This window comes from Poecilia latipinna, unplaced genomic scaffold (genome assembly GCF_001443285.1).
Source record: "Poecilia latipinna isolate Pla-1442-1.1 unplaced genomic scaffold, P_latipinna-1.0 Scaffold743, whole genome shotgun sequence".
Lineage (NCBI taxonomy): Eukaryota > Metazoa > Chordata > Actinopteri > Cyprinodontiformes > Poeciliidae > Poecilia > Poecilia latipinna.
Window position 1 is genome coordinate 90,583 of NW_015113359.1, and position 24,959 is coordinate 115,541.

Genomic DNA, 24,959 nt, shown 5'->3' on the forward strand with positions numbered 1-24,959 from the left:
AGCCTTCATGTCAAGATCCATCGTTTCAGTCAGAGTCAATCTGAGGAATTAGATAAAAACTGGTGTCTTCTCTGGATATATTATCCAAATCTCTAACTCGGTGATGGGCACTAGCTGGGAAAATACCTCAACCTATTTAAATGTTAGTAGAACTGTATCAAGTAACATTTTATATGAGCACAAGCTTATCAATAATTCATTTTGTATGAATATTCTGCACCTTCTCTTTTTGTCTTCTTTACAAATCATTTTCTCAAATGAGGTGAGGTTCTATTTTATTATCTTTATTCTTTAAAAAAAACGATGTTTCAAAGACTGTGTTTTAATGATTTAGGATTGAGGGGGAAAAAAACACATTTAAAATAATTACTTTACCTTATCATTTCTCTCCATTAATAGTGTTTCAGTTTTCAAAATATAATGCACTTTTGAATGTTTGGAAACCTTTCTGTCGCAAAAGCTGTAAAAAAATATCTATAGCACACAGAAAAGTATGGCATTTTGAGGTGAAGTGCTTAAAAAAATCACAACATAAAGGAATTGTTCTGCTGCAGACGATGACGGCAATATGAAAATTTCACGCTTCGTTGTTTCAGCGTGCTTTTGGCTGCATCCGCTAATTGTCTTTGTCTTTGTGTCAATGGAAAGGAGGGCAGGCAGTGATGTAAGAATAAATGTTGGGGAAGTGTGAATTTGTGAGTCATGACTGCTGCTTTAATGAAATGGTGTCAGAGTGGGTTTATGCATCAACCAACAAACACTTCTTCTTCCATGAAAGAAAAAAAAATCGTTGCACTGCAGAGAAGACTCAGATTTAAAGGGGGAAAATATACCTAACATTTTACAACTACTTAGTGAGATGATTTCATGTATAGAAATAAAAAAACAAAAAGTTAGCAAAAGGAGAACCTAAACGGAGACTTATTTGGTTCATATTTTATTAAAATGTTCCAAAACTTTATCCAAACATCGGAACGTACTGAAGTCCATCAATACCCTGCCTGTCTGCACTCTGAGGGCACACAGCCTCGCTTTCTCTCCCCCTTTATTTCTCCCACGTCTGCTGGCCACACACAAGGCCCTCCATTCAAAGACCCTCCTCATACAGCCACAGTGGTTCCCTGAGGTGCCTCTGTGTACACTGACATGCCTGGGATTGAAGTGTGAGATTGAAGGAGGCTCATTGCATCTTCCTCGCTGCTGACTGGGCTCTACAGGGTTTCCTTTGATTCCTACTCCCCACTTGGTTCAAAGACTCACGATGAAGGCCTGTTTTAGAAATTATATGAGGAATTGAATATTAAATTCTGGTTAAAGCTTATGCTTTTTTCTTATAAAGAGAAAGAAGTTCAAAACTACATTTGGACCCCTGCCGTGCTTCAGCAACTGCTTAAAAGAAACTTTAGAATGTCAGATATTTTCAACCAGACCTCTCATCGGTATAGAAAATGACCACTAAGCGCTGCATTGCCTTGGGGTCACACAGCACTGCGAAGAGGAGAAAGATTTTGAAATTGTCTTCAGATCTGGGGTTGATGTTTCACAGCTGGTACAGCTTAATTTGAACTTCTTTCTGTTACAGAGCCATGCAAAGGTAATTATATGCCTTGAACTTCTTCCACATTTTATTATGTTGACCCTAAAATTGAGTCTATTTTATTTGGATTGTACTGTATGTACTATACTAACACAAATTAGTGCAATAATGTAAAACTAAAATGAAAACATAGTTTTATTTGTAGTTTTTTTTTTTGTAGGTTTTTTTTTTTTTACAAATAAAAACCTCAAAAAATGTGGCAAAGTATCCAGATTTTGAATGTGAAATTCACTCATCATACTCTAACCAGCTTTTCCTCCCCTGCCTCCCCACAGCATAATGCTGCCACATAATGCTGGTTGATGCTGGAATTTTTAAGGTGGTATGTAGTGTTCATTTTCCACCAGGAATAGCATTTGTTCCATGTTTTTCCTTTTGGTTGAACAGAACATAAATTTGCTGTGTTCATTTCATTTTGTCTTGTATCAAACTGCAAAGGATTTTTATGGTTGCCTCTTAGTATTGACTTTAGTCTTGCAATTCTTCTATATGCAGGGGATATATGAATGCATGACTAATGGTTGCCCTGTCAACAGATCATTTTGATAAATCCTACCTATGTATTTCTTTTACAACTGTTGTCTCAACTGCATTTCTTTTTTATAATATTGCAACAGTTTTGCTGTTTACATAAAAAATCTGCATTTAGAGTTAAGCACTTTGAATTGTTTTGTTGCTGAAAATGTGCTGTATAAATAAAATGACCTTACGTACCTTACCTTACCTTACCTTACCTTACCTTACCTTACCTTACCTTACCTTACCTTACCTTACCTTACCTTACCTTACCTTACCTTCCCTCATTTTTTTAAGTCAATAATAACTGGTGATTTGTATTAGCAGCTGTAAAACAAGGAACAAGAAATCTTTCAGCATTGTCTAAGCACATTTTAAGTGACACATGCATGAATCTGGTATAATTAGAAGTAAGCCTAGCAGAAAACTCATGCCATGGTCAATGCAATGTGCACAAACAGGAACAGCTGACCTAGCAAGGTTGTGATCTGCAGGGAATTAGTCTGGCTGTTACTGGGATTGTGCTAAAATATGATGCTATGAAACAGGATTACTAATTATAAACAACCCAACAAGCACTGGTAGCAAATAAACGCTGTTGTAATTCACATCCAATTGAAAACTTAGTAAGTTAAATTAACTTAGTACTTAAAAAAAACCAAAACCTATTTGCAAGCAACAAACGTATGTAAATATAAATGAATACTTAAATCTAAATATATACCAGTAATAAATGTATTACTGCTATCGATGACTTGTTGTCCCCATGATTCTCCTCTATGCTCCAGCTCTTTCCCAGCAAGTCTGTTCATTTTCTTGCCATGCACTTACACATGAGCTCATCGTCTGGCCTTGTTTATTCCAGTTCCTTAATAAAACTAATAAACATCTGCCTGGCACAGTCTCTTCACATTTTGCAGGGAAGCTGTTACAATGGGCTTGTCATATTGACATCACAGTGATTCACTCAGGCATGAATCACTAATTAAAAGTTCTTTGAGTGTCTAAAATGAGTTACATTAACTCCATAGGACATTTTAGTTGTGCTATAAATTGTGGCATACAAGTGTTTGTGAAAGAAAAAAATGTTTATTAACATAAGATACAAAGAATAAACTAACTTAATTAAAGGTGGAAATTTTTCCCCCCCAAATCTTTCAATGTGAGATTGTTTTATTACTGTAAAACATTACTTCTCATAAAGTTTTTTTTTTTACAGACTTTTATCAGGAACATCAATAATTTTAGAGCGCTATTAAGCAGGTGTTTGTCCCTTATATTTACTGTTTACACAAATTTGTGTGTCTACAGCATGTGCAAAAAAAAAAGAGTAAACAAAGCAGTGTGCTAGTCTTCAACATGTTGCTTTGTGTGTGACATTTAGAAAAGATGCTTACATGATTCTTCCTGGAGAGAAGAGAGACACTGGGAACAAAATTAGCCTCACTTGAAAATACTGTTTAAATTATTGGCCATTAAAAATTATATGTGTGTGGGTAGCTGTGTGCGCGTGGGTGTGTGTGTGTGTGCAACTTTTTCTTTCATCTAAAAATAATTTTCAAAGCTATTTCCTTTTTAAAAGATAACTAGAAATACTATAGATATTCCTATTTATTTTGTTTCAATTTAACAACTAAAAAAAACTGATTCATATAGTTCATAACTACATTTTTAAAGTTAAATTCCTTTAAAAATGCAGTTTTAGTTCATTGTAAGTTGAGGATTTTTTGCTTCTTTTTCTCTGTGCATTTCCTTCTGATGCTCCAGATTTAATTTGATATGTCGGACTGAACAGTTTCAACAACTAGTTCAACAACTAGAATGAAGGGAATCACAATGTATAAATTCCTCTGTAAGTTTGCACACAAACATCAATGAAACTTATATCTTATTGGGAATGATGCTGTGAAAAAGTGTTTGCCCTCTCAAAGCTTTTTGCTAATTTGTCACACTGACATATTTCAGATCATTTATAAAGATGTGGATTTTAATTCCAGACAAAAACAGCTTGAGTAAACACAAAAATATGTTTTGAAATGACAATTTAATTTATTAGGTCCTACCGGGCCCTATGGGGAAAATATAATCATAGAAAATGCTGTTATCCACATTTGTTGCTTCCACCATAGCATTTATATCCCATGGATACTTATGCCATGGTGGGGTTTCTGGAGTTTATTTATATTCACCTTTTTTCTCTCGCACCAAATGTGATACTCGTGGGACATTTCAATTTGCATCTGGAAAATAATAACCTTCCCCTCACCAGAGACTTCCTATCATGTCTGGAAACCTTTGGATTTGGTCAATTCACTGACTTTCCCACATACATTAAAGGTCACACCCAGGATTTAATTTATTCCTCTGGTTTTGCCTCCTCCAACTGTTCGGCTGATGATCTTCAGATAATTGATCATTTCCTCATCTCCTTCAAAATTATTATCAATATTTTCTATTCTCAGGTTGCCTTTACCCTGCACTTTTTTAACAAACTCCTATATTAATAAAATACAGGTTTTTAATAAGAAAGTTCACAAGATTCAATAATTTTACTCTCCTAAAATGTCACCTTGCTTTCCTTTGAGATCTTCCCTCTTTGTCAGCCATTTTCCAGTGTTCAACTTCCAAGCATCTCTAATATCGCTGATCGCATATTTTCCATACCAACCTGTCATCACCTGATGCTTCATCATTCCTAAACTATTCTAGAAAGTGTGTAACATACCTGCTGTCATTAGCATAACTTATAATTAGCTTAAATCATATTACATATTACAACACATCATGGCTACTGATGTTACTTTTATATGAGCAGCTAACAAAAAAAAAGGATTTTGATATGTAGGGTGATATTTAAGTGTTCCTTATTATTTTAAGTATTAAAATGCATCATCAGCAACAAATATTGAATTTACAGTAAATTAAGAAGTTTAATTATACATTCATAATAGAGGTATAATGAAAAAATTGGAAGAGATAAACTTATTATTTGTGTACCAAGTATAAAAATAATATTGAAATCATTTTTCCATGTTTAATAGCATTTAACTTGTACTATTTAGTTTTATTTTTTTTAAAAAAAAAGATCTGATCACTCTTAGATAGAAGAAACCTGGCTCAGATCCCAACAATTACAATAATCTTTGCTCCATATCTAATCTATTTTTTCTCTTCAAAGTACTCAAAAGACAATTGTCTCTTAAGTTTACTCCAATTTAACAATTGATGAACAATTCTAGTCTGGTTTCCGTTCACCACCGCAGTACCGAAAACGCCCTCAGATAAATCATTAAAATCATCTTTGATACAATTTCTTATTGCATTCTTCTGCACTGATTATCTTTCCTTGACATCACTCATACTCTCCTTGACTGGTTTCATTCTTACATTGCTGGTTTGTTCATCTCAGGTTCTTTAGTTCCCATCCTTCCCCTGTTGCAATCGAAGTGCCTCACGGCTCTGTCCTGGGAAACCTACTCTTTGTGATTTACCTTCTTCCTCTAGGAAATGATTTCTAGTATTATTTTTCACTGCCGTGCAGATGACACACATCTCTATTATTCTTCTAAACCAAATTCCCCACTCTCTCCTACTTTCCTTTCCCCCTGCTTATCTGAAATACAATCTGGGTTTACCTTCAACTTCTTTTAACTGAATAACAGCAAAACTGAGATCCTCTTTGTAGAAATCAAATCTGAATTATCCAAGCTGACAGTGTTTCCCTTTCACTTGATGGCTCTACACTCTCCCCCTCACCTAAGGTAAGGAGTCCATGTGTCATCCTCAACAACACCCTACCTTTCACCTCGCACAACAACAACACTAGCCATTCTGCTTTTTTCCATCTCCGCATTATTAATGCTCTACGTCCCTCTCTTTTCCTCACACTCCACATGTAGTCTTCTTGTCCATAACCTTGTCACCTCCTGGATCAACTACTGGACCTCTCTGTTCTTTGGTCTTCTTCAAAAATCCCTCCATAAGCTTCAGGTGGTACAGACTTCAGCTGCTTGCATTATTACTGAAAAACCATCTTTTCACCACATCACCCCAGTCTTAGCTCCACTGGCTCCCTGTCAGATTCAGAATACATTTCAAAATTCTACATTCAAGATTATTCGTAACCTTGCTCCTCCTGACGTTTCTGATCTTCTTCATATTTCTGCCTCCTCCCACAGGCTTGGATGTTCCTCCTCTCTTCATTTCATGGTATCATGGGATGCAGAACTTTTCCACTTTGCTCCCAAACTCTCGAATTCTCTCCCTCCAAACATTAGCTACACCGATTCTCTACCTCTGTTTGAATCAGAACTCAAGACCTACAATATCTGTTCACTGTAATTACATACCTTTCAATTGTTTATGTTTACCGTTATTAATTAGCCTTTTTTGTTACGTTGCTTGATCTGTACAGTGCCGTTGGTGCTTTAAAAGGCACTTCTAAATAAAATGTATTAATATTATTGTTTTTGACTCATTCATAACTTTACACAGAAGAAATCACTGAAGGCCCGGCTTGCTACAGTTTCCACAATAACAATGACACTGGGCAAAATAAATATCTATGGTAGAGATCTAAGTATGCAAAGGGCTGCCCTGGATTCTGCAGAACACATCCGGATAATCCCCAAGAATTATGGGAAATGTTCAACATGATAACTTGATTTTCTTTCTTCAACAGATGAAAAAACTAATATAAGCTAGCTCTTGTCACTTTTCTGGGGCTGCAGTGGCTTCTACCTGCCAGGTTCTGTCTAGGTTCTATCTGACCCTGCGGTATTTTTACAGGTTCGCATGTTCCTTTCTCCTAATGTTTCCATCTTTTGGATTGGCCACATTGATCACAACAGCTGTCTTACTGTGTTCGGTTGGTTGGCCATTACCATCTTGTCCAGTTGAATTTGGAAATCCCACAAATTCTCTTTGTCGTTCTCTGCCACCTTCACAGGTGAATCCCACTTAGTCTGAAAAACACATGCTCAAATAATAATAAACAAATATATTTTTTATATATACATATGTATTATATATACTAGCTGAATAAAATAGAGATCTGTACCAAGGGTTCTGTTTACTCCTGGTTACAAAGTGTTGCCTGAAGTGAGTCTCACAGATCAGATGCAGCAGAGGATTTCTAGTGTTAACTATCATTATCTCACAGACCTCTCAAGAACCTCTCTGCCTTTTAAGATAAACAACATCAAAGCAAAGGGAAATAAATGAATCCATAGCATTTTAAAGTATTTCAGTGTTTGTAGATGTACAAGGGAAAAAAAATTGCAGCTCTTAAGCTTGGGAAAGGCAAGATACTTGCATAGAGCTTCAACATTAATCACTTGTATTTCCCCCTCAAACATGTTTGTTTAATTTTTTTAAATTTATACAGTCAGAAAAAAGGAAGAATGAAGAAAACTGCATGAATTGTATTTTCAGTCAACATGACAAGATAAACCACCAATTATTTAAATAAAAATTAAAGTTCCCTGAATATTGGTAAATAAAATATATATACAGTATATATTGGCTACTTATTGAGTATTCAGCTTAACATAGGCTCATCATCAGCACCCTGAAACACTAACTCTGAATGAATGTAGCGTATTATTTCTAATAGCTATAACACGTCCGAAAAGCAACAGTACAGTGTTGGAGTAGCTTTGAGTGACAGCTTGGTCTGTCTGAGATGAGTAAAATGAGGCAGAGAGGAGGAGAAGCAGGACTGACACGGAGCTGCCTCAGTGAGCGAGGCGCGCATTGTGCTCCGAGCAGGAGAGAAGGAGGCGCGCCGCTCCTCTCCATCACATTTCACTTTCCAAACACTGACGGCAGAACAAAGGAGCCACCATGTAGAGTCCGCCAGGTAACACTCGCATTATCTCGGACCAGACCGTTTCTTCTTTGAGCGATCCAAGCACTGATTGCTCCGCTTCGGAAACGTGTCCACGGGAGTTTATCGATCCATCCATCCTGGAGGAGACGCGCTGCTCGTTGGATGGAGGCGGGCTCCTGCTTTCTCTCTCTCTCTCTCTCTCTCTCTCTCTCTGACACCTGCGGACTCGGTGTTCATTAAAACTCTCCATGTTTCGACTTTGAAGGGAGTTCATCTCCTTTTTGGTGAGTACGTTTATGTTTTGAAAATCTAAATTTTAAAATATTCAATATTTCAGACGAGCAAATTCTGAAATAGTTGGAGAAGTTATTTGTTTGCGTCTTGGATGAAAATGCTTTGTTAGTCAAAGGAAAAATGCAGAAACTGATATGACTGATCTAAAATGCATTTTAGTCTAATATATATCTGTGCCGAATTAAAAACGTAAGCACCCAATAACCACGTTGCTGCTTGTTTAAATCTTCAGCAGGTTCCCTTGTTCCTATTCAACAGGTTTGATTCAGTTCCCTATTCTGCGCTGCTAAATAGTAATGGTGCAGCTCGGGGCGAACAGGTTGATATTTATTAGTTTAAATTTTGCTGAGCTGATGGAGAGAACTATATTTGTAGTTCCTTGTCTTGGAAGCCGAAACTACTAGAAGTAAAACAAGACCATGATTGGGACGCCTTATTTTCGACTCTTGCCGTTTAGCTGCTTTTGTCACAGACCCGGGACCCAGCCATGTGCCAGACAAAAAGATTATAGAAACTGAATTAACCGTATTAATCACATTTCTGAAAAAGAAAAAAAATAATCAAACAAAAACCTCCACCGTAGAGCTTTGTAATGTGACACATGCGCATAAATTAATGATGCAATTGAGAAGTAAAAAAACAAAAAAAACAAAACAAAAAAAAAAACTTTTTTAATATAATTTATGCAAACAGTAAAACTCTTATGGCGTATGAGTTTCATATGATAAAAAGATTCTAGATAGGTGAAGCACACTGAGTTACTGATGTTTTTGCAGCTGTGAATGTGAAATTTCACCTGTTTTGATAAAACTCAAGCTTTTGAAGATCAGCTGGTTCTGTCATGGTCACTGACCAGAAACATCTTAATATTTCTGAACTAATCCTATGTCATCACAAACCTACACAATATCAAATGACCAGTGGTAGGTAATTAGTCATCATGGTTTAAAATGCTTACATAATTAGATTTTATAATTTTTTCAGAGCATTAGAATTGTAGATGTATGTCATGGTGGGTATAGTCCTAACTTTTTCTGTTAGATTTGAACAAAAGTGTGCCGAGTGGTCAGACATTTTATAGAGTGAACTGATTTTAAGCTCAGTATACAAGCTTTGCAGCAGCAATCTTTGACCGGCAATCATCATTTTCTCAGTTGTGCAGCTGCTGATTTTTACCTTTTTTGTTTCTTTTCTTCTGTACAAATGTTCTTTAGATGCCAGTTCTTTTTGAGAGCAGTCACATCTAAACGAAGCCTTTGTCCAACCTTCTGCTTCGTAATGGCAACCGGAGTAGCTGCATGGCTTCCTTTTGCCAGGGCTGCGGCCATTGGCTGGATGCCTGTGGCCAACTGTCCCATGCCCATTGCTCCGAGAGACAACAGCAGAAAACAAGATGAGCTGATAATCCTTAATGTCAGCGGACGGCGCTTTCAAACATGGAGAACAACGTTGGATCGATACCCCGACACTCTGCTGGGCAGCTCAGAGAAGGACTTCTTCTACAATGAGGAAACAAAGGAGTACTTTTTTGATCGAGACCCTGATGCCTTCAGGAGCATCCTTAACTTCTACCGAACAGGAAAGCTCCACTACCCCCGTCATGAGTGCATCTCGGCCTACGACGAGGAGTTGATCTTCTTCGGAATCATACCTGAGATCATCGGTGACTGTTGCTATGAAGAGTACAAGGACAGGAAGAGGGAGAACTTGGAGCGGCTGCAGGACGACCAGGAGGAAAACAAAGATCTGAAGCAGCCCAACTTGAACTTCAGAGAGACTATGTGGCGCGCCTTTGAGAATCCCCACACCTCCACCTTGGCCCTGGTCTTCTACTATGTCACCGGCTTCTTCATTGCCATCTCAGTCATCACCAATGTGGTGGAGACTGTCCCCTGTGGTACTACCACCAACCAAAAAGACATGCCATGCGGTGAACGTTACACCGTCGCGTTCTTCTGCATAGACACTGCATGCGTCATGATATTCACGGTGGAGTACCTGCTGCGCCTGTTTGCCGCACCCAGCCGTTACCGCTTCATGCGCTCTGTGATGAGCATTATCGACGTGGTGGCCATCTTGCCATATTACATTGGCCTTGTGATGACCAACAACGAGGACGTGAGTGGCGCCTTTGTGACTCTGCGGGTTTTCCGAGTGTTTCGCATCTTCAAGTTTTCCCGCCACTCCCAGGGGCTTCGAATCCTGGGCTATACGTTGAAGAGCTGTGCCTCGGAGCTGGGCTTTCTCCTCTTCTCGCTCACCATGGCCATCATCATCTTCGCTACGGTCATGTTTTATGCAGAGAAGGGCTCCAGCTCCAGCAAGTTTACCAGCATCCCAGCTTCGTTCTGGTACACCATTGTCACCATGACCACATTAGGGTAAGTAGAACACAGATACGCACAGTATTTACAAATCAAATTACTATTTATGAGTTAAATAAACTCACTAGATGAGTTTGTTTTGAGTTTTTCAACTGACTGAATTATTAATGAAAACCAGTTTGACTTTTAAATGAGTGTTGAGGCAGCCTGCCTCTGTATTAAAGTACTTCACAGCTTATTTATGAGTTCCAGTGTGTGTTGTCTGCAGTTGTTTGGTGTTTGTTTTATTTAATCAGGCAGTAGTTGAATACTCTCTAAACATGCTTATAATAAAAAGATCCTACTAAAGCTGGTGTTAAGATTTATCAGATGAGATCTCAAGATTTTCTTTGGCTTCAGTTGTTTGATCTGGAAGCAAGATGAAGCGAAAGATTTTATATTTTGTGGTGAAATATTATCTTTCGCTGCTGCATTTTGTGCAAAGCTGGTTTCTGCGTAAGCTGCTCCACTGTAATACAAAGTGAGAGTTCTCCTCTGTATGTCTGAAGGTGGTGTCCCTTGAGAAATCCTCGGTCACCTTTAAAATGATTTCTCACTGCTCCTAATCGCTCCCTCATGCTCACTCAGAATCTATGACATCAATGGCAAGGTGAATTTATAGTTCATTTAAAGGGTGTCTGTCGTTTGGGTTCAGAAGAAGGAAAGGGTTTGAACAGAAATTATAATTTCCTAAAGAATCAATTGTTCACTCTAGCATTGTGGAAAATGTAAACAGAGATAAAAATGCCTTGACGCTCTTGCAACTCATTTCAGAGTCCCAAATGGCTTAAATGAGTGCAAGAAATCATTGTTTTTATTTACTGAATCATGAAAAAAGTCTTGAGATTTACAATCGCAAACACAAAAGTCTTTCTGTCCAATCTAAGCATCCCAAAGTTCATGCCTTTACTTATGCACACATTCAAAACACAAAAATGCAAACTATTAAACAAAAATAAGTTGTGGGTTAAGTGTCTTGTCATTAGCATAATCATCAGTTGCATCAGGTGATGAATAAATAAAACTTGCTCACTTACTTTCTAATTGAAATCCAAACATATTATGATAGGCATTATATAATGCCAATGATAACATGTCCCCCATGACTGTGGGACAGAATATTTTAATGCTTTGGATGCATCAACTCTGTACAAGTGCTACTTCTTCACAAACATCCCACCAGCCATTACTGGTGTATTTGATTCCATTAATACCTGTTACTACTTGTTCTACAAGTAAGAGCATCAATTTGGAAGCACTTAGTTTGCATATTGCAGTCAAGTTTGTGGCCAGTTATGCTTAATTTAGTTAATTAGATGTTAAATCTTGTTTGTATCTATGCATGTACATTGTGCATTCAAGTTAACAAGCTCTTCTTAATGTACAATCTGTTTGATGACCGAAACAAGAATAATTGTAATTTATTTTAAAATTTCTAGTTTGATCTGGAAATTATGAAAAAAATATATATATATTTCTACATTTATTTAAGATAAATGTAGAACGATTTTATGTTTGAGGGGCCAAATTATGTCCCTCTTTGCCTACTCTGTCCCTTTTGGCCCCCCTTCAGCAGCCATGATCGTAGATAACCAGTTTGTTAGTGGACAAGATCAGTTTTAAAAAATGTATCAGTCCAACATCACTCTTCTTGGAAATCAAATTTCTCACTCCCCAGAGACTTTTCAATTTAACCAAAGGTCACATTGTGACAAATGGCTTTTAAGAACATGAAACAAATGGCTTCCAATTCTAACTAAAGCATTTCTTGCCATTTGATTCTACAAGGTTTAATTTAATGTTTATGAGAGTGCTCAGTAGCTTTTAAAATTGTAGAACTTAATAACTGGGGTGTAATTTACATTTCTTGCTGGGGGATAAAGCTGCATGTTGCACTTTGGCAGCAGACACTTAGATGAAAACAAACAGAGAATGAATATAAGAAAAAAAAAGCCAAAAACTTAAGAAGAGCCTCTTAAAAATTTATGAGATTTTCTTTAACTCAGAAAAATATCGATCTTATTCCTCTTTTTGTGGGAGTCTTGTCAAATTGCAGAGTGTATTTTATTAAGAGAAGAAAACGAAGAGCTTCACTTGCTCTGACTCACATGTACGAATAATCAAGGTCGGCTGGGGTACCTTGTTGGAGCAAAAAAACACTTATGAGGATAAAATAGGAGAGTGAAACTGCATACTCTGTCAAGATCATTATAACACCAACAGTACATTGAGAATGGTTGTTTGCTGCTGCATGGAGGCTTAAAGTATTGTTAAAATGTTTTTTGTAGAGAAAAGGAGAGATATGGCTTTCTTAGGTGTTCATTATAAAAAATGAGCTGCCCTGAGACTTGTGGACAGGACAATGTGTGGGCTGCCACACTCCATTTTATTTGACCCATAACAACATACAAAATGATCCGATGGTCAGAGTGTGTGTTTTTTTTTTTTCTGAGCCAAGTATATTCTTCCTGTTAGGATGACATGTATCACTGGCAGACCAGAAACTCTCTTCTAGCATTACATCAATTATTTTCGACTTGTGGAAAACGGCTTTCACTTCTTTACATGTGCTCAGTGTGTCAATTTTGTTCTTTTTGTACAAATCGAAAACAAAAAGCAAAGAAAAACCAGTTGAAAAGCTGGACGTGTGACCAAAATAGCTCTTATTAGTTTGTGTAATGTGTTTGAGCTGAACAGGTTGCCTGACCCTGACGTGTACGACTGTATTTGTGTGCGTGTGTGTGTGTGTGTGTGTGTGTGTGTGTGTGGTGTACTGCAAGTATTATCTTTTGTATCATAGATACAAAAAGACAGAAATGCCAAGGTGAAAGCATTATGTAAATTTTAAATCTGAACAATGTGTTTTGAGCACAGAGCCATTATGTGAGACACACAAAAGGCAGCAGCACTGGGAGTCTACAGCTTGGACAATGCGATCCTCATCACCAACCAAGGGCACAGCTATCACAAATACTTTAAACTCACACGTGTTTAAATGTGATGCAGCTGTTGTGCTGGTTATGTAGTTTAACACAGTTTATCATCAAAATCTAATATACAATTACTTTGAAAAAATAAAGTTATAATTCATTGTAAACAATTATGAACCTTTATGTAATGATCCAGACAAAATGTATTTAAAAGGAAGACAGATGCCATGTTCTGCTGTAGATAGCTGCTCAGGGTCAGCGGTGAGAAACGGATCTCCGAATGTTTTATCTACAACAGCAGAGTGTCTCCTTCCATCTTCTTCCAGAGTGTGATTCAGTTTTAAAATTGAACAGAGACTTCACACGTTGAAATCTTCTCCACTTCATGCAGTGCTATGATCTCTTTCCCAACACACTTTGACAGATTCTGGCAATTGCTTTGGTAAACTTTGTTCATGCTCTCTCGCTCAGTCATTCTGCCCCCGTGGTTTCAGAGTATGATCTCTACTTCATTTTTAAGATGTTTACACAATTTCTTTGTTTTTCCTGTTTCTCAAAGCCTGGGGGTATTGGCTCCAACTCTGACCTCAAAATCTGATATGAATTAAAAGAGATTGCAGTTGGAGTCTGTGCGTCGTATATTTGCATCTTTGTCACTTCTTATGGAATCTGCCACACTTACAGAAATAAACATCTGTTGGTTGGCACATTTTGCTGCTTGTTATTGGTTTGCACTGTGGATGATAGTCAAAACCTATTAGTGTGGTCGCTAAGCACAATAATTAGCTAATCCTATTTGCTACTTCCATCTAGAAAGCAGTTAAATTGGTTTTGAGATTATTCCCTCAAAACAATTTTGAGGTTTTGGGGTTAATGGAACATGGCAATAAAGGAGATAAATACTTATCCTCGTCCGCTTGTTATTGCATGTTAGTCAGATTCACCTTATGACTAAATGAGTTATGGTCAAGCACTGGTCAGACATCATATAAGATTGGTAATGTATGTTAGTGTTTCAGACATACCACAACACCTACTGAGGTTCTTCTCTATTGTCCTGTGGTGGATTTCAGTGAGTGGAAACAAACGAAGACTAAAGACATAACATCAGCCATGTACAGTTGTAATGACATAGTCTGAACTTGTAAGTTTTACTTTGAATCTTTTGAAAGTGTATGTAGAAGTTTGGAATACATTTCATTTTCTTGGTTGCATTCAGCACTATAAGTGTCTATAAAAATGAACAGCAGAGTCAACCTTGCTGATCTTTCTGTTTTACATCCTGTCTTGCTTTGCATGACAATCTTAAAACAATCTTAGAACATGGCCACACCTGACATAGATTGTCACTTGCCTTTTTAACATGTAGTAAGATCCACAAGGCAATAACAGCAAGGATAAATTCTCCTTTGGGAAGCTTTTATTCTACAAATTAAAAAGTCAAAATTGCCTGTCTGGAAATTTTTACCTGGCAAGCACAAAAGCTGTTGGCCTTTAATGTCAGTTTTCAAAGAACTTGATTGATAAGAAATAAGGTACCATTTTAAAATTTACAGAGATCAGAATTTTGTGCTGTAGCAGCTCATTTTTCATCCTCCCTAGAAAGAAGCTTATTCTGTGTAGCTTATGATCCATTAAACTACCTACATTTGACTAAATTAAAACCATTTAAATTGCTTTCAACCTAGAAAGATATGTGCTGCTTGATCCCTTTCAGGCTGTATAATGTTCAGTAAAGGTTTTTAGTGTGCATGTAATTGCAAAAGCAAGTTAAGTATGTTACCTCTGAAAAGGCTCAATGGCCTGGAATGGGATTTTCCTGTCAATCCTTTCACTTGCTGTTGAAACGCATGCTCAGGTGATGAGGTCATGAAAAGTCCATCTGTCAATGCACATAAAAGCCATGAAGGATTTTTTTTTTATATGATGATTGAGGCATTTTATCCCATTTATCTCATAATGTCTTTTCTCCGAGTGAAAAAAATAGAAATCTCAAGTTGAAGTTATTATTTCTTTGTATTCCAATATATACTGGTCTTCGTAAATTTGTCACATCTTCAGTTTATAATACAAATCAATGTCTACTAATAGTTAGCTCAATCATTAACTTGGAATTTTGACTGCTTTTAATTAGTTTTATGATGTTACTTTCTTTTGTATTTAAGGAAATCAAAATCCCTAAAATGCAAGTATTTCAAATGACCTTTGCCAGGAATTACTTGTAAGTATGAACATAGCTTTTTCCTGGGGGATCATAATTGTTGCCGCATCTGGTTGATTTTGCAATGATTTGAAATTGAAAGATATAAAACAGACAAACATCAAAAAAGTGTGAGAACTTATCAAACAAATGGGAACTCCACATTAAATTAAATTGTTTTAGAACAATAGTATCCCAGCAAAAACAACTTTGTAGAGGGATACATTTCTAATTGTTGAAACCAACTGCATGAGCCTCAAACAAAATCTTTAGAACAAGCAGAGACAGTGCCCTGGATTGTCATGCACAAACTTACTTTTTTCTTGACAGTAAAAAAAAAAAAAGGAAAGGGAAAATCTGGTTCCTCAGTGTGTGCATTTACACACAAATTTGTGACACTTTCTGAGACAAATTTCAATTAGCTATCCAGAAGTTTGTGGATTTTTACGTTCTCTACATGCTCTGAAAAATATGGACTAGTTTGGAATTTGATTTCAGTGTATTACAGTTCTGTAAAAGTAATGAGGAAGAAAGTAATTTTGGGGATATGTGTGGGCACCGGTCCGTTTGGTCTGTGGAGCGGTAGGTGGGGGTGTGTTTGTCTTCCTGGGGCGGCTGCTGCCTTCCAGAGTCATGTCCGCCTGTCCTTTGCTGCTCCTGGGTGCTGAGCGGTACAGGCTTTTTATTGTTCTAACCTCTCTAACAACCGTGTTGCCTCCAAGTGACAAACTTGCTCACAAACACCCACACCTACTTCTACACGTACCCTCAAACACCCACCCACACACGCATCTACACACCCATGCACCTGTACACCAATAACGCGGGTGATTGAAGGTCATACAAACACAAGTTGTGGTTACAGCGATGTGGATGCTGTCTAGATTTAATCAAATCTGGCACATGTAAATTCTCTATATCTGTGGTCCCTAAGCCTGGTCCTCGGGGCCCAGTGTCCTGCGTGTTTTAGATGTTTCTGAATCTCCGGCACAACTGATTCAAATATTTGTGTTACCTCCTTCGCCTGCTTTCTGTTGCTGCCTTTAAATCACCTATTCATTTAAGTCAGGTGTGCAGCAGCAGGGAAGCATGTAAAAAATGAAGGACAGGGTTGAGGACTTCTGCTCGGTATGGTATGTCTGAAAAGAAAAGAAAGTCATTATATAGATGCTGCTTCCTTTTTGCTTTCCTTCCTTCTTTCTCTCTCTCTCTCTCATCCTTATGTTCTACATCTCTTCTGATTGTCCTGAGTTTGCCTTTCTTTCTTTCCCTTTTTGTGTCCTTCATCCCTTCACTCCTTCATTACAGGTCCAGTTCCTTGTGTCCATGACTTTTTTCTTTCTCCCTCTCTTGCTTGTGTTCTTCCATTTTTCACCAATGCTTGATTTTGTCCTTGTTTCTTGTTTTCTTACCACCATCCTTTAAAGTCATATTTTGAGTTTGACAGAATGTTTCTTTGGACTGGAAGGAATTTTAATGTTTTGGAATAGCCCAGCTAGAATCCCCACATGAATGGAAAGATATTTCTGATATATAAATAATTAATTTCTGAACTGACTTTTGATAGTGGGCTGGGAAATTACACATGCATAGAGAAATTATTCTGGAACAAAGGCGATTCACAACTGTTGTACATGCAAATCTGGGACTTCAGGAAGAAAAGGCTGGTGTTGTTCATGGAGATATTACAGGATTGAATGAGAAAATATCTAATGGAGAACCTGATACTTAAAAGGTGGTTCCTCGTTGGTTTAAGCCTACAGTGAAAAAAGTTTACGTTGTAGAAGAAAAGTATTTTTTTTTTTTACTTCAAAATAAAACTTGCCTTAAAAATCAAGGAACTCACCTCAACATACTTGTCGCTTCTTGTCACACTACCAAGCAAACAGTAAGAAAAAGTGTTTGTCTTTAGGCAGCATGGGAACAAAAACTCTGCTGTAGCAAATATATATATACATATATACATATATATACATGTAAATGCAGACTGCATGACAAAGCCGTTAAAACTCAACACAAAATCACTTTTTTAATTTAACATCCGCTTTTCAGCTGGATGAAAACAGCTATGGAAATCACTTAAGTGACATCTGGGCCTGTTATCTTTATTAGAGCACGTATAAATGAGAAGGCTTACCCTTGATGTGCCTCATTTAATCTAATAAATTGTCAGTCTGTTGTGCAACAGTAATAGTAAAAAATGATTCAACATCTAAAGTTACATTTACGCTCACACATAATGATTTCCCCTGATCATGTCTGGACTTCTTGACCTGCCTCTGTGTCTCTTCTCGGTGTCTGTATGAGCCTAAGCGGCGCAGCGCAGCAGCAGCTCCGGTAATGGGCAGCAGCTGAGGGAGCTGAGGGGAGGGAGAAGGAATGTCTGACTCTGTAATCAGCCTCTTTCACTGTCCAGGAAAAAGGGTGTTAAATCAACCTCAGGTGGTTGATAAAAAAGACCTGGATTCAATCTCAGCGAGGTCCGCTCTCCCAGGCTGCCTGCCGACGCCGGCGCTGTCAGAGCCAGCCGGATACCCGGTCGCTGGCATGATGAGGACAGGATCTGATGATGAGGAAGGAGAAAAACCTCTCTCACTCTCTCTTACTGTCTTGTTCTCCCCATTCTCCCCCTCGTCCCCTGTGAGTCTTCCAGTGGAGAAGCTATTTTTAGAAAGCTGGCTTTATGTGTGAAAGGGAGTTAGCAGTTTCTGCTATAATCTGATGCATGATCCAGACACAAAAGATGACAGTGGTCATTTTTACCTGTGTTACAGGTGCACTAAAAACAAAGGTTCAGTGGCAGTCTGCAGGCTCTCCCAACTCGCTCGCACCTCTAAAAACATTATTAACCCAATAATGAGAGAAATATTAATGAGGTGTGCATTGAAATTCGACTCCGGTGTTATAATTAGAGTTATTCTCCCAGTTGTGGAGTCCTGGTCCTGGACGGAGGCTTGTTCTGTAGCAGTAAGTGAGAGAAAATGTTGTTATGCATGTAGGTCATGTTCCCATCTCTGCCTTAATCAGTGGCTATATATAATCTGCTTCTTTCTTCAGAGAGACTTTTAGCTCTCTCCCCTCTGCGTTCTCTCCTCAACATCTCTATTACACAAAGTGGACTGGGCCCAGGGGCCGGAGGCAGGGGAGAGAAGTCAGACGAGTTGGGCTTCAGGTTCACAGAAGTTCTGTGCACGGTGCAGCGATGGTTAGACTCGCCATCACACAGTTTACTTTCATAAGCAGGTAAAAGTGGTCCTGTCTTGCTTGTCAATAGCAAGCAGATGTCAGACTTTTTAAACAACACAAATGTGGCCCTGAATCAGGTGCATATCACATTTAAAGTATCCTAAGCCTGAAAGGTCATGTTGCATTTTATGGGATGTTTACTTGAACGATTGTGACACACAATATTGCACTGGAAGAAGTTGCAAGATCAAGTCTAAACACAGATGTTGGCATGGCACATGTTGTGACTGGAGCAATTATTATCTGTTTAATAACTGCAGTATTACCTTGTTTAGAGCTGCAAGTTCCTGGTCTGTCTCTCCTGAAGACACTTGCATGAGATGTTGCTTATTCTTACTAAATTTGTTTTTAAATAAAAGTCTTAAACAGTATTAAACATTATAGCTTACTGTTGATTTTGTAGAGCCAGCCATGATTTTGTGAGCTCTAACTGCACAACGACTTCAAAATGTATATTTTAGGAGTAGAGGGACTACAGTGGATTAACATTCTATTAATAGTATGTTTCTAATGGAAAAAAACGGTATTAATTTTATTACGTTCAATAAGAATATGTTTGTTTCCTTGTTTTAATCATCAGGATAAAAAAAAATAAAAAAACATTATTACTTTTAGCTGTTTTTCAGTTTGTTTTGTTTTAGAAGCTTCTTTCAGGAACAAATAATCTAAAATTGTCGTACTTTGTTTTATTCTTAGCTCATCATTCATGAAGGTAAACAAAGTGATTAAAACACAACAGAACCAAACACCTTTAGCAACTGAGTCTATGTTTTCCATTTTTCAGATGAACACATTTAAAGTGGGGGGTTTTGTTTTCATGTTCTGTGTGGTACCTCATTGTAAATGCAGCAGATAGTTAGTGTGTTATCCTTTGATATGCTCACAAGGCAAACAAATCATTACATTCTGGAATCTCATTGCTGGCAGTTGTATTTACAGTTAATAATGGATTATTGGTAACATTAGTGAAGCTTTGGATAACATTCAGCCTAGTAATTAATTTTGGAGTAGCATGCATCATTTTGTTAATAATTCAGGTTCCTTGTGCCAAGCTGAAGTAGAACTGGAAAGCAGTGCAGCGTTTTGTAAGTGGTAATGTTCTTTCACACAAATCATCAGAGGTTACAGATTGTGGAGTTTTTCTATAAGCAGCCAGCTTTCAGATGGAATTAATGGGGTATTTTGTTGTGTTGCTGAACCCCATGGGGTCAAAGTGAGTGCAGGGGGTTGGAAATTAGAAATATTCTTGCCTTTATCGGGCCACAATACTCTTGGAGCCAATTTCCCAACCCGGGGCTCCTTAATAGAAACCTTTTTAATGATAGCTTTGGAATTTAATTTAGCTCCAACACAGGTTCATTTAACACCTAAACTAATTTAAAAGGAATTAAATGTGCAAAGGTGTCTGGGAAGCTTAATGACCTCAGCTCTCTCCGGCTGTTTCTTATGTGGTTGCTGTAAAGTGACCAAACTTCTACGCCAGTTTGCCATGTAGACACCTTATGCCAAAACACATAAATGACCAATTAATATGTTCATCTTTAAATGGATGGTGGAGCAACTGCCTAATACTGCAACAACACTGTGTTTGTGTTTGCACAGCGTGACAGATGCAGCAGTGTTTTTGTCAGTTCTTTGTCAAGGTGAAGCATCAGCACAGCTTGTGAATGAAAAATGAAGACACTTCTTCAAATGATCAAACTGGGTTGATTCTGCTGGAACTGTGGCATATCTATAGGAAGGCAGTCACACTGACAAGCTGAGATAGCAGCACAAAGAGTCTCGCACTCACCTGTCTCAGTTTTCAATGTTATCTTTCAGGCAAAAGGATTTCAGCAAACACGTACTTCGTGGACCTCTGAATCATCATTATCTTTTAATTATACCATTTAAGTACCTTCTTGTGTGTAGGTATTAATTGGACTTTGATTTCACCAGTAGGACCTTTAATTAATCTGCATTGTGTGAAAAAGTCCTTAATGGTAACTTTAAAAATTAGGAGGATCTGGTGTTTAAAGGGGTATATTATGCAAAATTGACTTCTTTGAGCTTTATATTTGGGGTGGCCTTAGCCTAGGGAACCAAATACTGTTATTTTCCCATGAGTAATGATTACTGATAAAAATGAGTTACAGTTACTGAGAAAACATGAGTAATGGTTGAGATCGTCAGTTTTTAAAACCTTGAGTTCCTTAGTAATGGATTATCTTGGACACAAGACTTTATGTAAACAGAGCTTGATTTATTTGGTTTTTGATTTTGTAAAAATGAGAACATGCCAGGGCAATCACGTACCGTGTCCAGCTTTAGTAATGATTACTAATTTGTGCCTGGAAAAACATGATAATTCAAAATAAGTCAAATACTGGTGGGTTATAATTTTAGTTGGCCAGATAAATTGTGTCATAATTTCACACTTGGAGATGCATCCCCAAATAATCACCCATCATGATTGTATTGTGTTTGTCAATGATATCTAAACTTTCATGTAAGGTGCATAAGCAACCGGATAATTCAGCCATGTGTTGCTAGTTCAGCATTGAGCCCCAGTACAACTCTTTCTAGCAAGCCAACATTCTGTCAGGAAGTGCCCTGCTAAGTGTTGTAAATATGGTTGTATAAACTTGGCAGCCTTCTCCACCACATGTCGAAGTTTACTTGGGCAACCACTGAATAACAAGTTGCCTACCAATCTGTGTATTGGTTTTGCAAAGTTTTTATCTTTCCACACAAACTGCAAACAAAACATGTTACTGGCCAAGTTATCAAAGACGTATCTCAAAAGATCTAATACCAGCTTGAAATTTCTGCAAACTTTCCAATGTGGATCCGCAACAGGGCAAGGTCTGAGTGATTCCTATTTGTAGCTGTAAGCTCCTTATAAATCAACGATGAAGCTGAAAAATGTTTTAGATGCTGCTTGAACATTACTGCAGCTTTATAAAAGTTATCCCTGTTTTAGAGCAGAGAAAGGTGGAACAGAATCACAGTGTTATTGCAAACTTTGTAATGTGAATGAAATATGATGAATTGTGTGTTCACAAGTGAGGTTTTCATAGTATAAAAAACAATGTTTGTTATTTTAAAATTAGAAAACTGTTTTTAGATTTAATGAAAATTATATTCAGGGTTGTTAAAATGGTCCATAATTTTCTTGATTTTATGAAAAATCCTTTGCACCATCATTTCCAGTTGATTAGTTTTTTAATGTTTTGGCTCCTCGTCTGATGCTGCTGCCTCAACAGATGGTGGCAGAAGAGATCACGGTCTTCACAACAGACTAGTGCAATATGTGCATTCAATTTTGATAATAAAAAAATTACAGGACGCTATAAAATGCCATTTACTGAATACAAGCAAAAGCATTTTTTTTTCCCTTTCCTTTATTATAGTTGTCTCTGGGTAATGGTAACTTTAACCTCGGATACTTAAATGGTACTCTGTCTTGATGCATCTTAGGTTCAGTGTTTTTTTTTTTTTTCCTTGTGTGTAAAAAGCTACTTTAAGCATTTAAGGATAGACTAATTGGGTTAATCGAGATTAAATTACAATTTCTTTAAAAAATGAGAGTTTTTTCAAATGTTTTATTGTCAAAAAACAGGACAGCTTTAAGTCACAAACAATTGAAGACTTAAAGTACAACTTTATAAACTTGTATGTTAAACAACTTTAATTAAAATCATCATCAGTGGCTGTTTCAGATCTTCTATCTCATCAAGAAATCAGAGTTGAACTGTTGAACATTAAGTCTGAGAACCCCTGTTCAGCTCAATTCACTCATGGTGAGAATGTTGCAAATGAAAGCAGAATGAAGTGATTAGTGTATTCTCTCTGAACAATTGTGCAACTTTGTTGGTGTGTTTTACAATTGGGTCAAAATAATCACTTACATTTTAGTTTTTAACTGACGTGATCAAAGAGAGGTTTTGATATTTTTATTTGTCAAGCAACTGAATATCAGAGAGTCAAAAAGGGCCTTTTAGACCTGAAATTTATTTTAAAAGAATAACTTAAGAACTCCCATAAACAGTTAGATTCATGAGCATCAATAAAGCATCCTAAAATGCTTGGCTTTTTTTGTGATGTTTTCTGCTGCATCTTAAGTTACGAAGAAACAAAACTGAACAGTCTGTGTCTGACCTAGAAAACAACCAGCAAGCCAGACTTGGATCTCAGGAGTTTCAGAGGGGCACACTTACCATCAAACAAAGCAAAAATAAATGTTTATATGAAGCTGTTGATGGGTTCAGAGCATTTTATAATGGACAAATGTGTCAAAATAACAGTTTTATACATAAACATTAGCTTGACACTTATATTTGGTATTTTGTACCATCTAGTCGGTAAAAACATTTTCACAAATTGCCTTAACTGCTTAAGAAGTTTTTTTTTTTTTTGTGCAATTTTTTTTTTTTGTGCAATTTTTTTCTGTACTATTTTTGAAAACTGTAGAAAACATGACAGTAATCAGCCATTAGAACAATTTTTGGAAACAAGTGTGTCTTAAAAATATGTCTTCTTTGCTCCTGTGTTATAAAAACAGTGTGAAGACAATTGGGTTGAATTTTTGTTTCATGTTAGCTCACTTAAAAACATCTCTGCTTTAATCAGGCGCTGCCAGTGTCTCTGATCGTTCTGCACATCAAGCACACAGAATCTCTCTTGTGTGTAGAATTCAATATTTCTGTAAAAACAAGCAGTTTTGTTTATTTATACCCACTCTTCTAAGGAGAGAGCTGATTCCTATGTTTAGTTGTCAGGGGAGTATAAGTGGGACTCCCAGGACAGATTCCTGGTGCATCCCAGTTCTATTATGCACCTAAGCTTATGTTTCTATGTTTAATATTTTCCCTAAGAATATAATAAAAACACTTCATATTTTTCACTCTTTACAGTTAGTCACTCACATTAACCAACAATATAGTTGAGTGCTAGAACATCAATTGTCAATATATGTTTGACAATTGAAAATCTGTGAGTTACCAAAACAGCGATGGTTGGCTTTGTACATGACCACCTTGCTAAAGTTTTAAAAAGTTTTGATTTATCTTTCAGTTTATATTTGTAGTTATTCACTGACGATATAATTGAATCACACAACTGCCACTGTAATTTCCTCATCTGTAGTCTGGGATGTTATTTACAAAGACCAGAATAATTTTCAAGGCGACATGTACAACAGGTTAAAATCAAAAGCTGTTTTCAGGCAGACTATTCCAGATATATGGAACTGCGCATAAGCATGAATCCAAGCACATTTTCTGTGTACATCACGATCAAAGTTGAACATAGCACACAAAGGCGTAACAGATTCCTTGCTTGAAAGATCCACATTGATCACACACATCATGTGTGATTCTTCTCTTGCAGGGAAAAAAAAATCATAATGGTTTGTTGGAGTTGCTCCAAAATGAAAAGTGTATTGCACACACTATTAGTGTGAATGAATGCCAAAATGCTGCAGGAAAACAGTGAGGTTGGTGTTCAAACTTTACAAGTGTTCACTGAAATAACATTTGTAAACAAAGAGCCTCTCAGGGGCTGAAACTGTAGTTTAACCATCAAAAACCAAACTACTCACTTGCACCGTTGGTTTATAATGATATCATAGAGATGCACTTATAGCCTTAGTATGCATGTGGGGACACACATGCCTATTTGTTAAACTATACTGCTCAAAAAAATTAAAGGGAACATTTCACTTTAATTTTGTGTGTGGCTCCAAATCCAGGCCTCCATTGGTTAATAAATTTGATTTCCATTGATGATTTTTGTGTGATTTTGTTGTCAGCACATTCAACTTTGTACAGAACAAAGTATTCAATGAGAATATTTCATTCATTCAGATCGAGGATGTGTTATTCGAGTGTTCCCTTTATTTTTTTGAGCAGTGTAGTTCTAATCCACTAAAATGTTAGTTATTCAAATTTCTGCATCTGATTTTTCTACTATTTATCACATCTTTGATTCAAACCCTGATGTT

The 24,959-nt window shown here is 37.1% G+C and overlaps 1 protein-coding gene across 1 annotated transcript in view; it reads left to right on the top strand.

Annotated features, from left to right (window-relative positions):
• Positions 1-7,653: 7,653 nt before the first annotated feature.
• LOC106955534 (potassium voltage-gated channel subfamily D member 3-like) overlaps positions 7,654-24,959 on the top strand; it is a 98,619-nt gene continuing 81,313 nt past the window's right edge. Inside the window, exons 1-2 of the mRNA XM_015045774.1 lie at positions 7,654-8,227; positions 9,452-10,618. Coding sequence (XP_014901260.1) covers positions 9,516-10,618 — 1,103 coding nt within the window. The 5' untranslated portion in view covers positions 7,654-8,227; positions 9,452-9,515. The remainder of the gene's footprint in view (positions 8,228-9,451; positions 10,619-24,959) is intronic.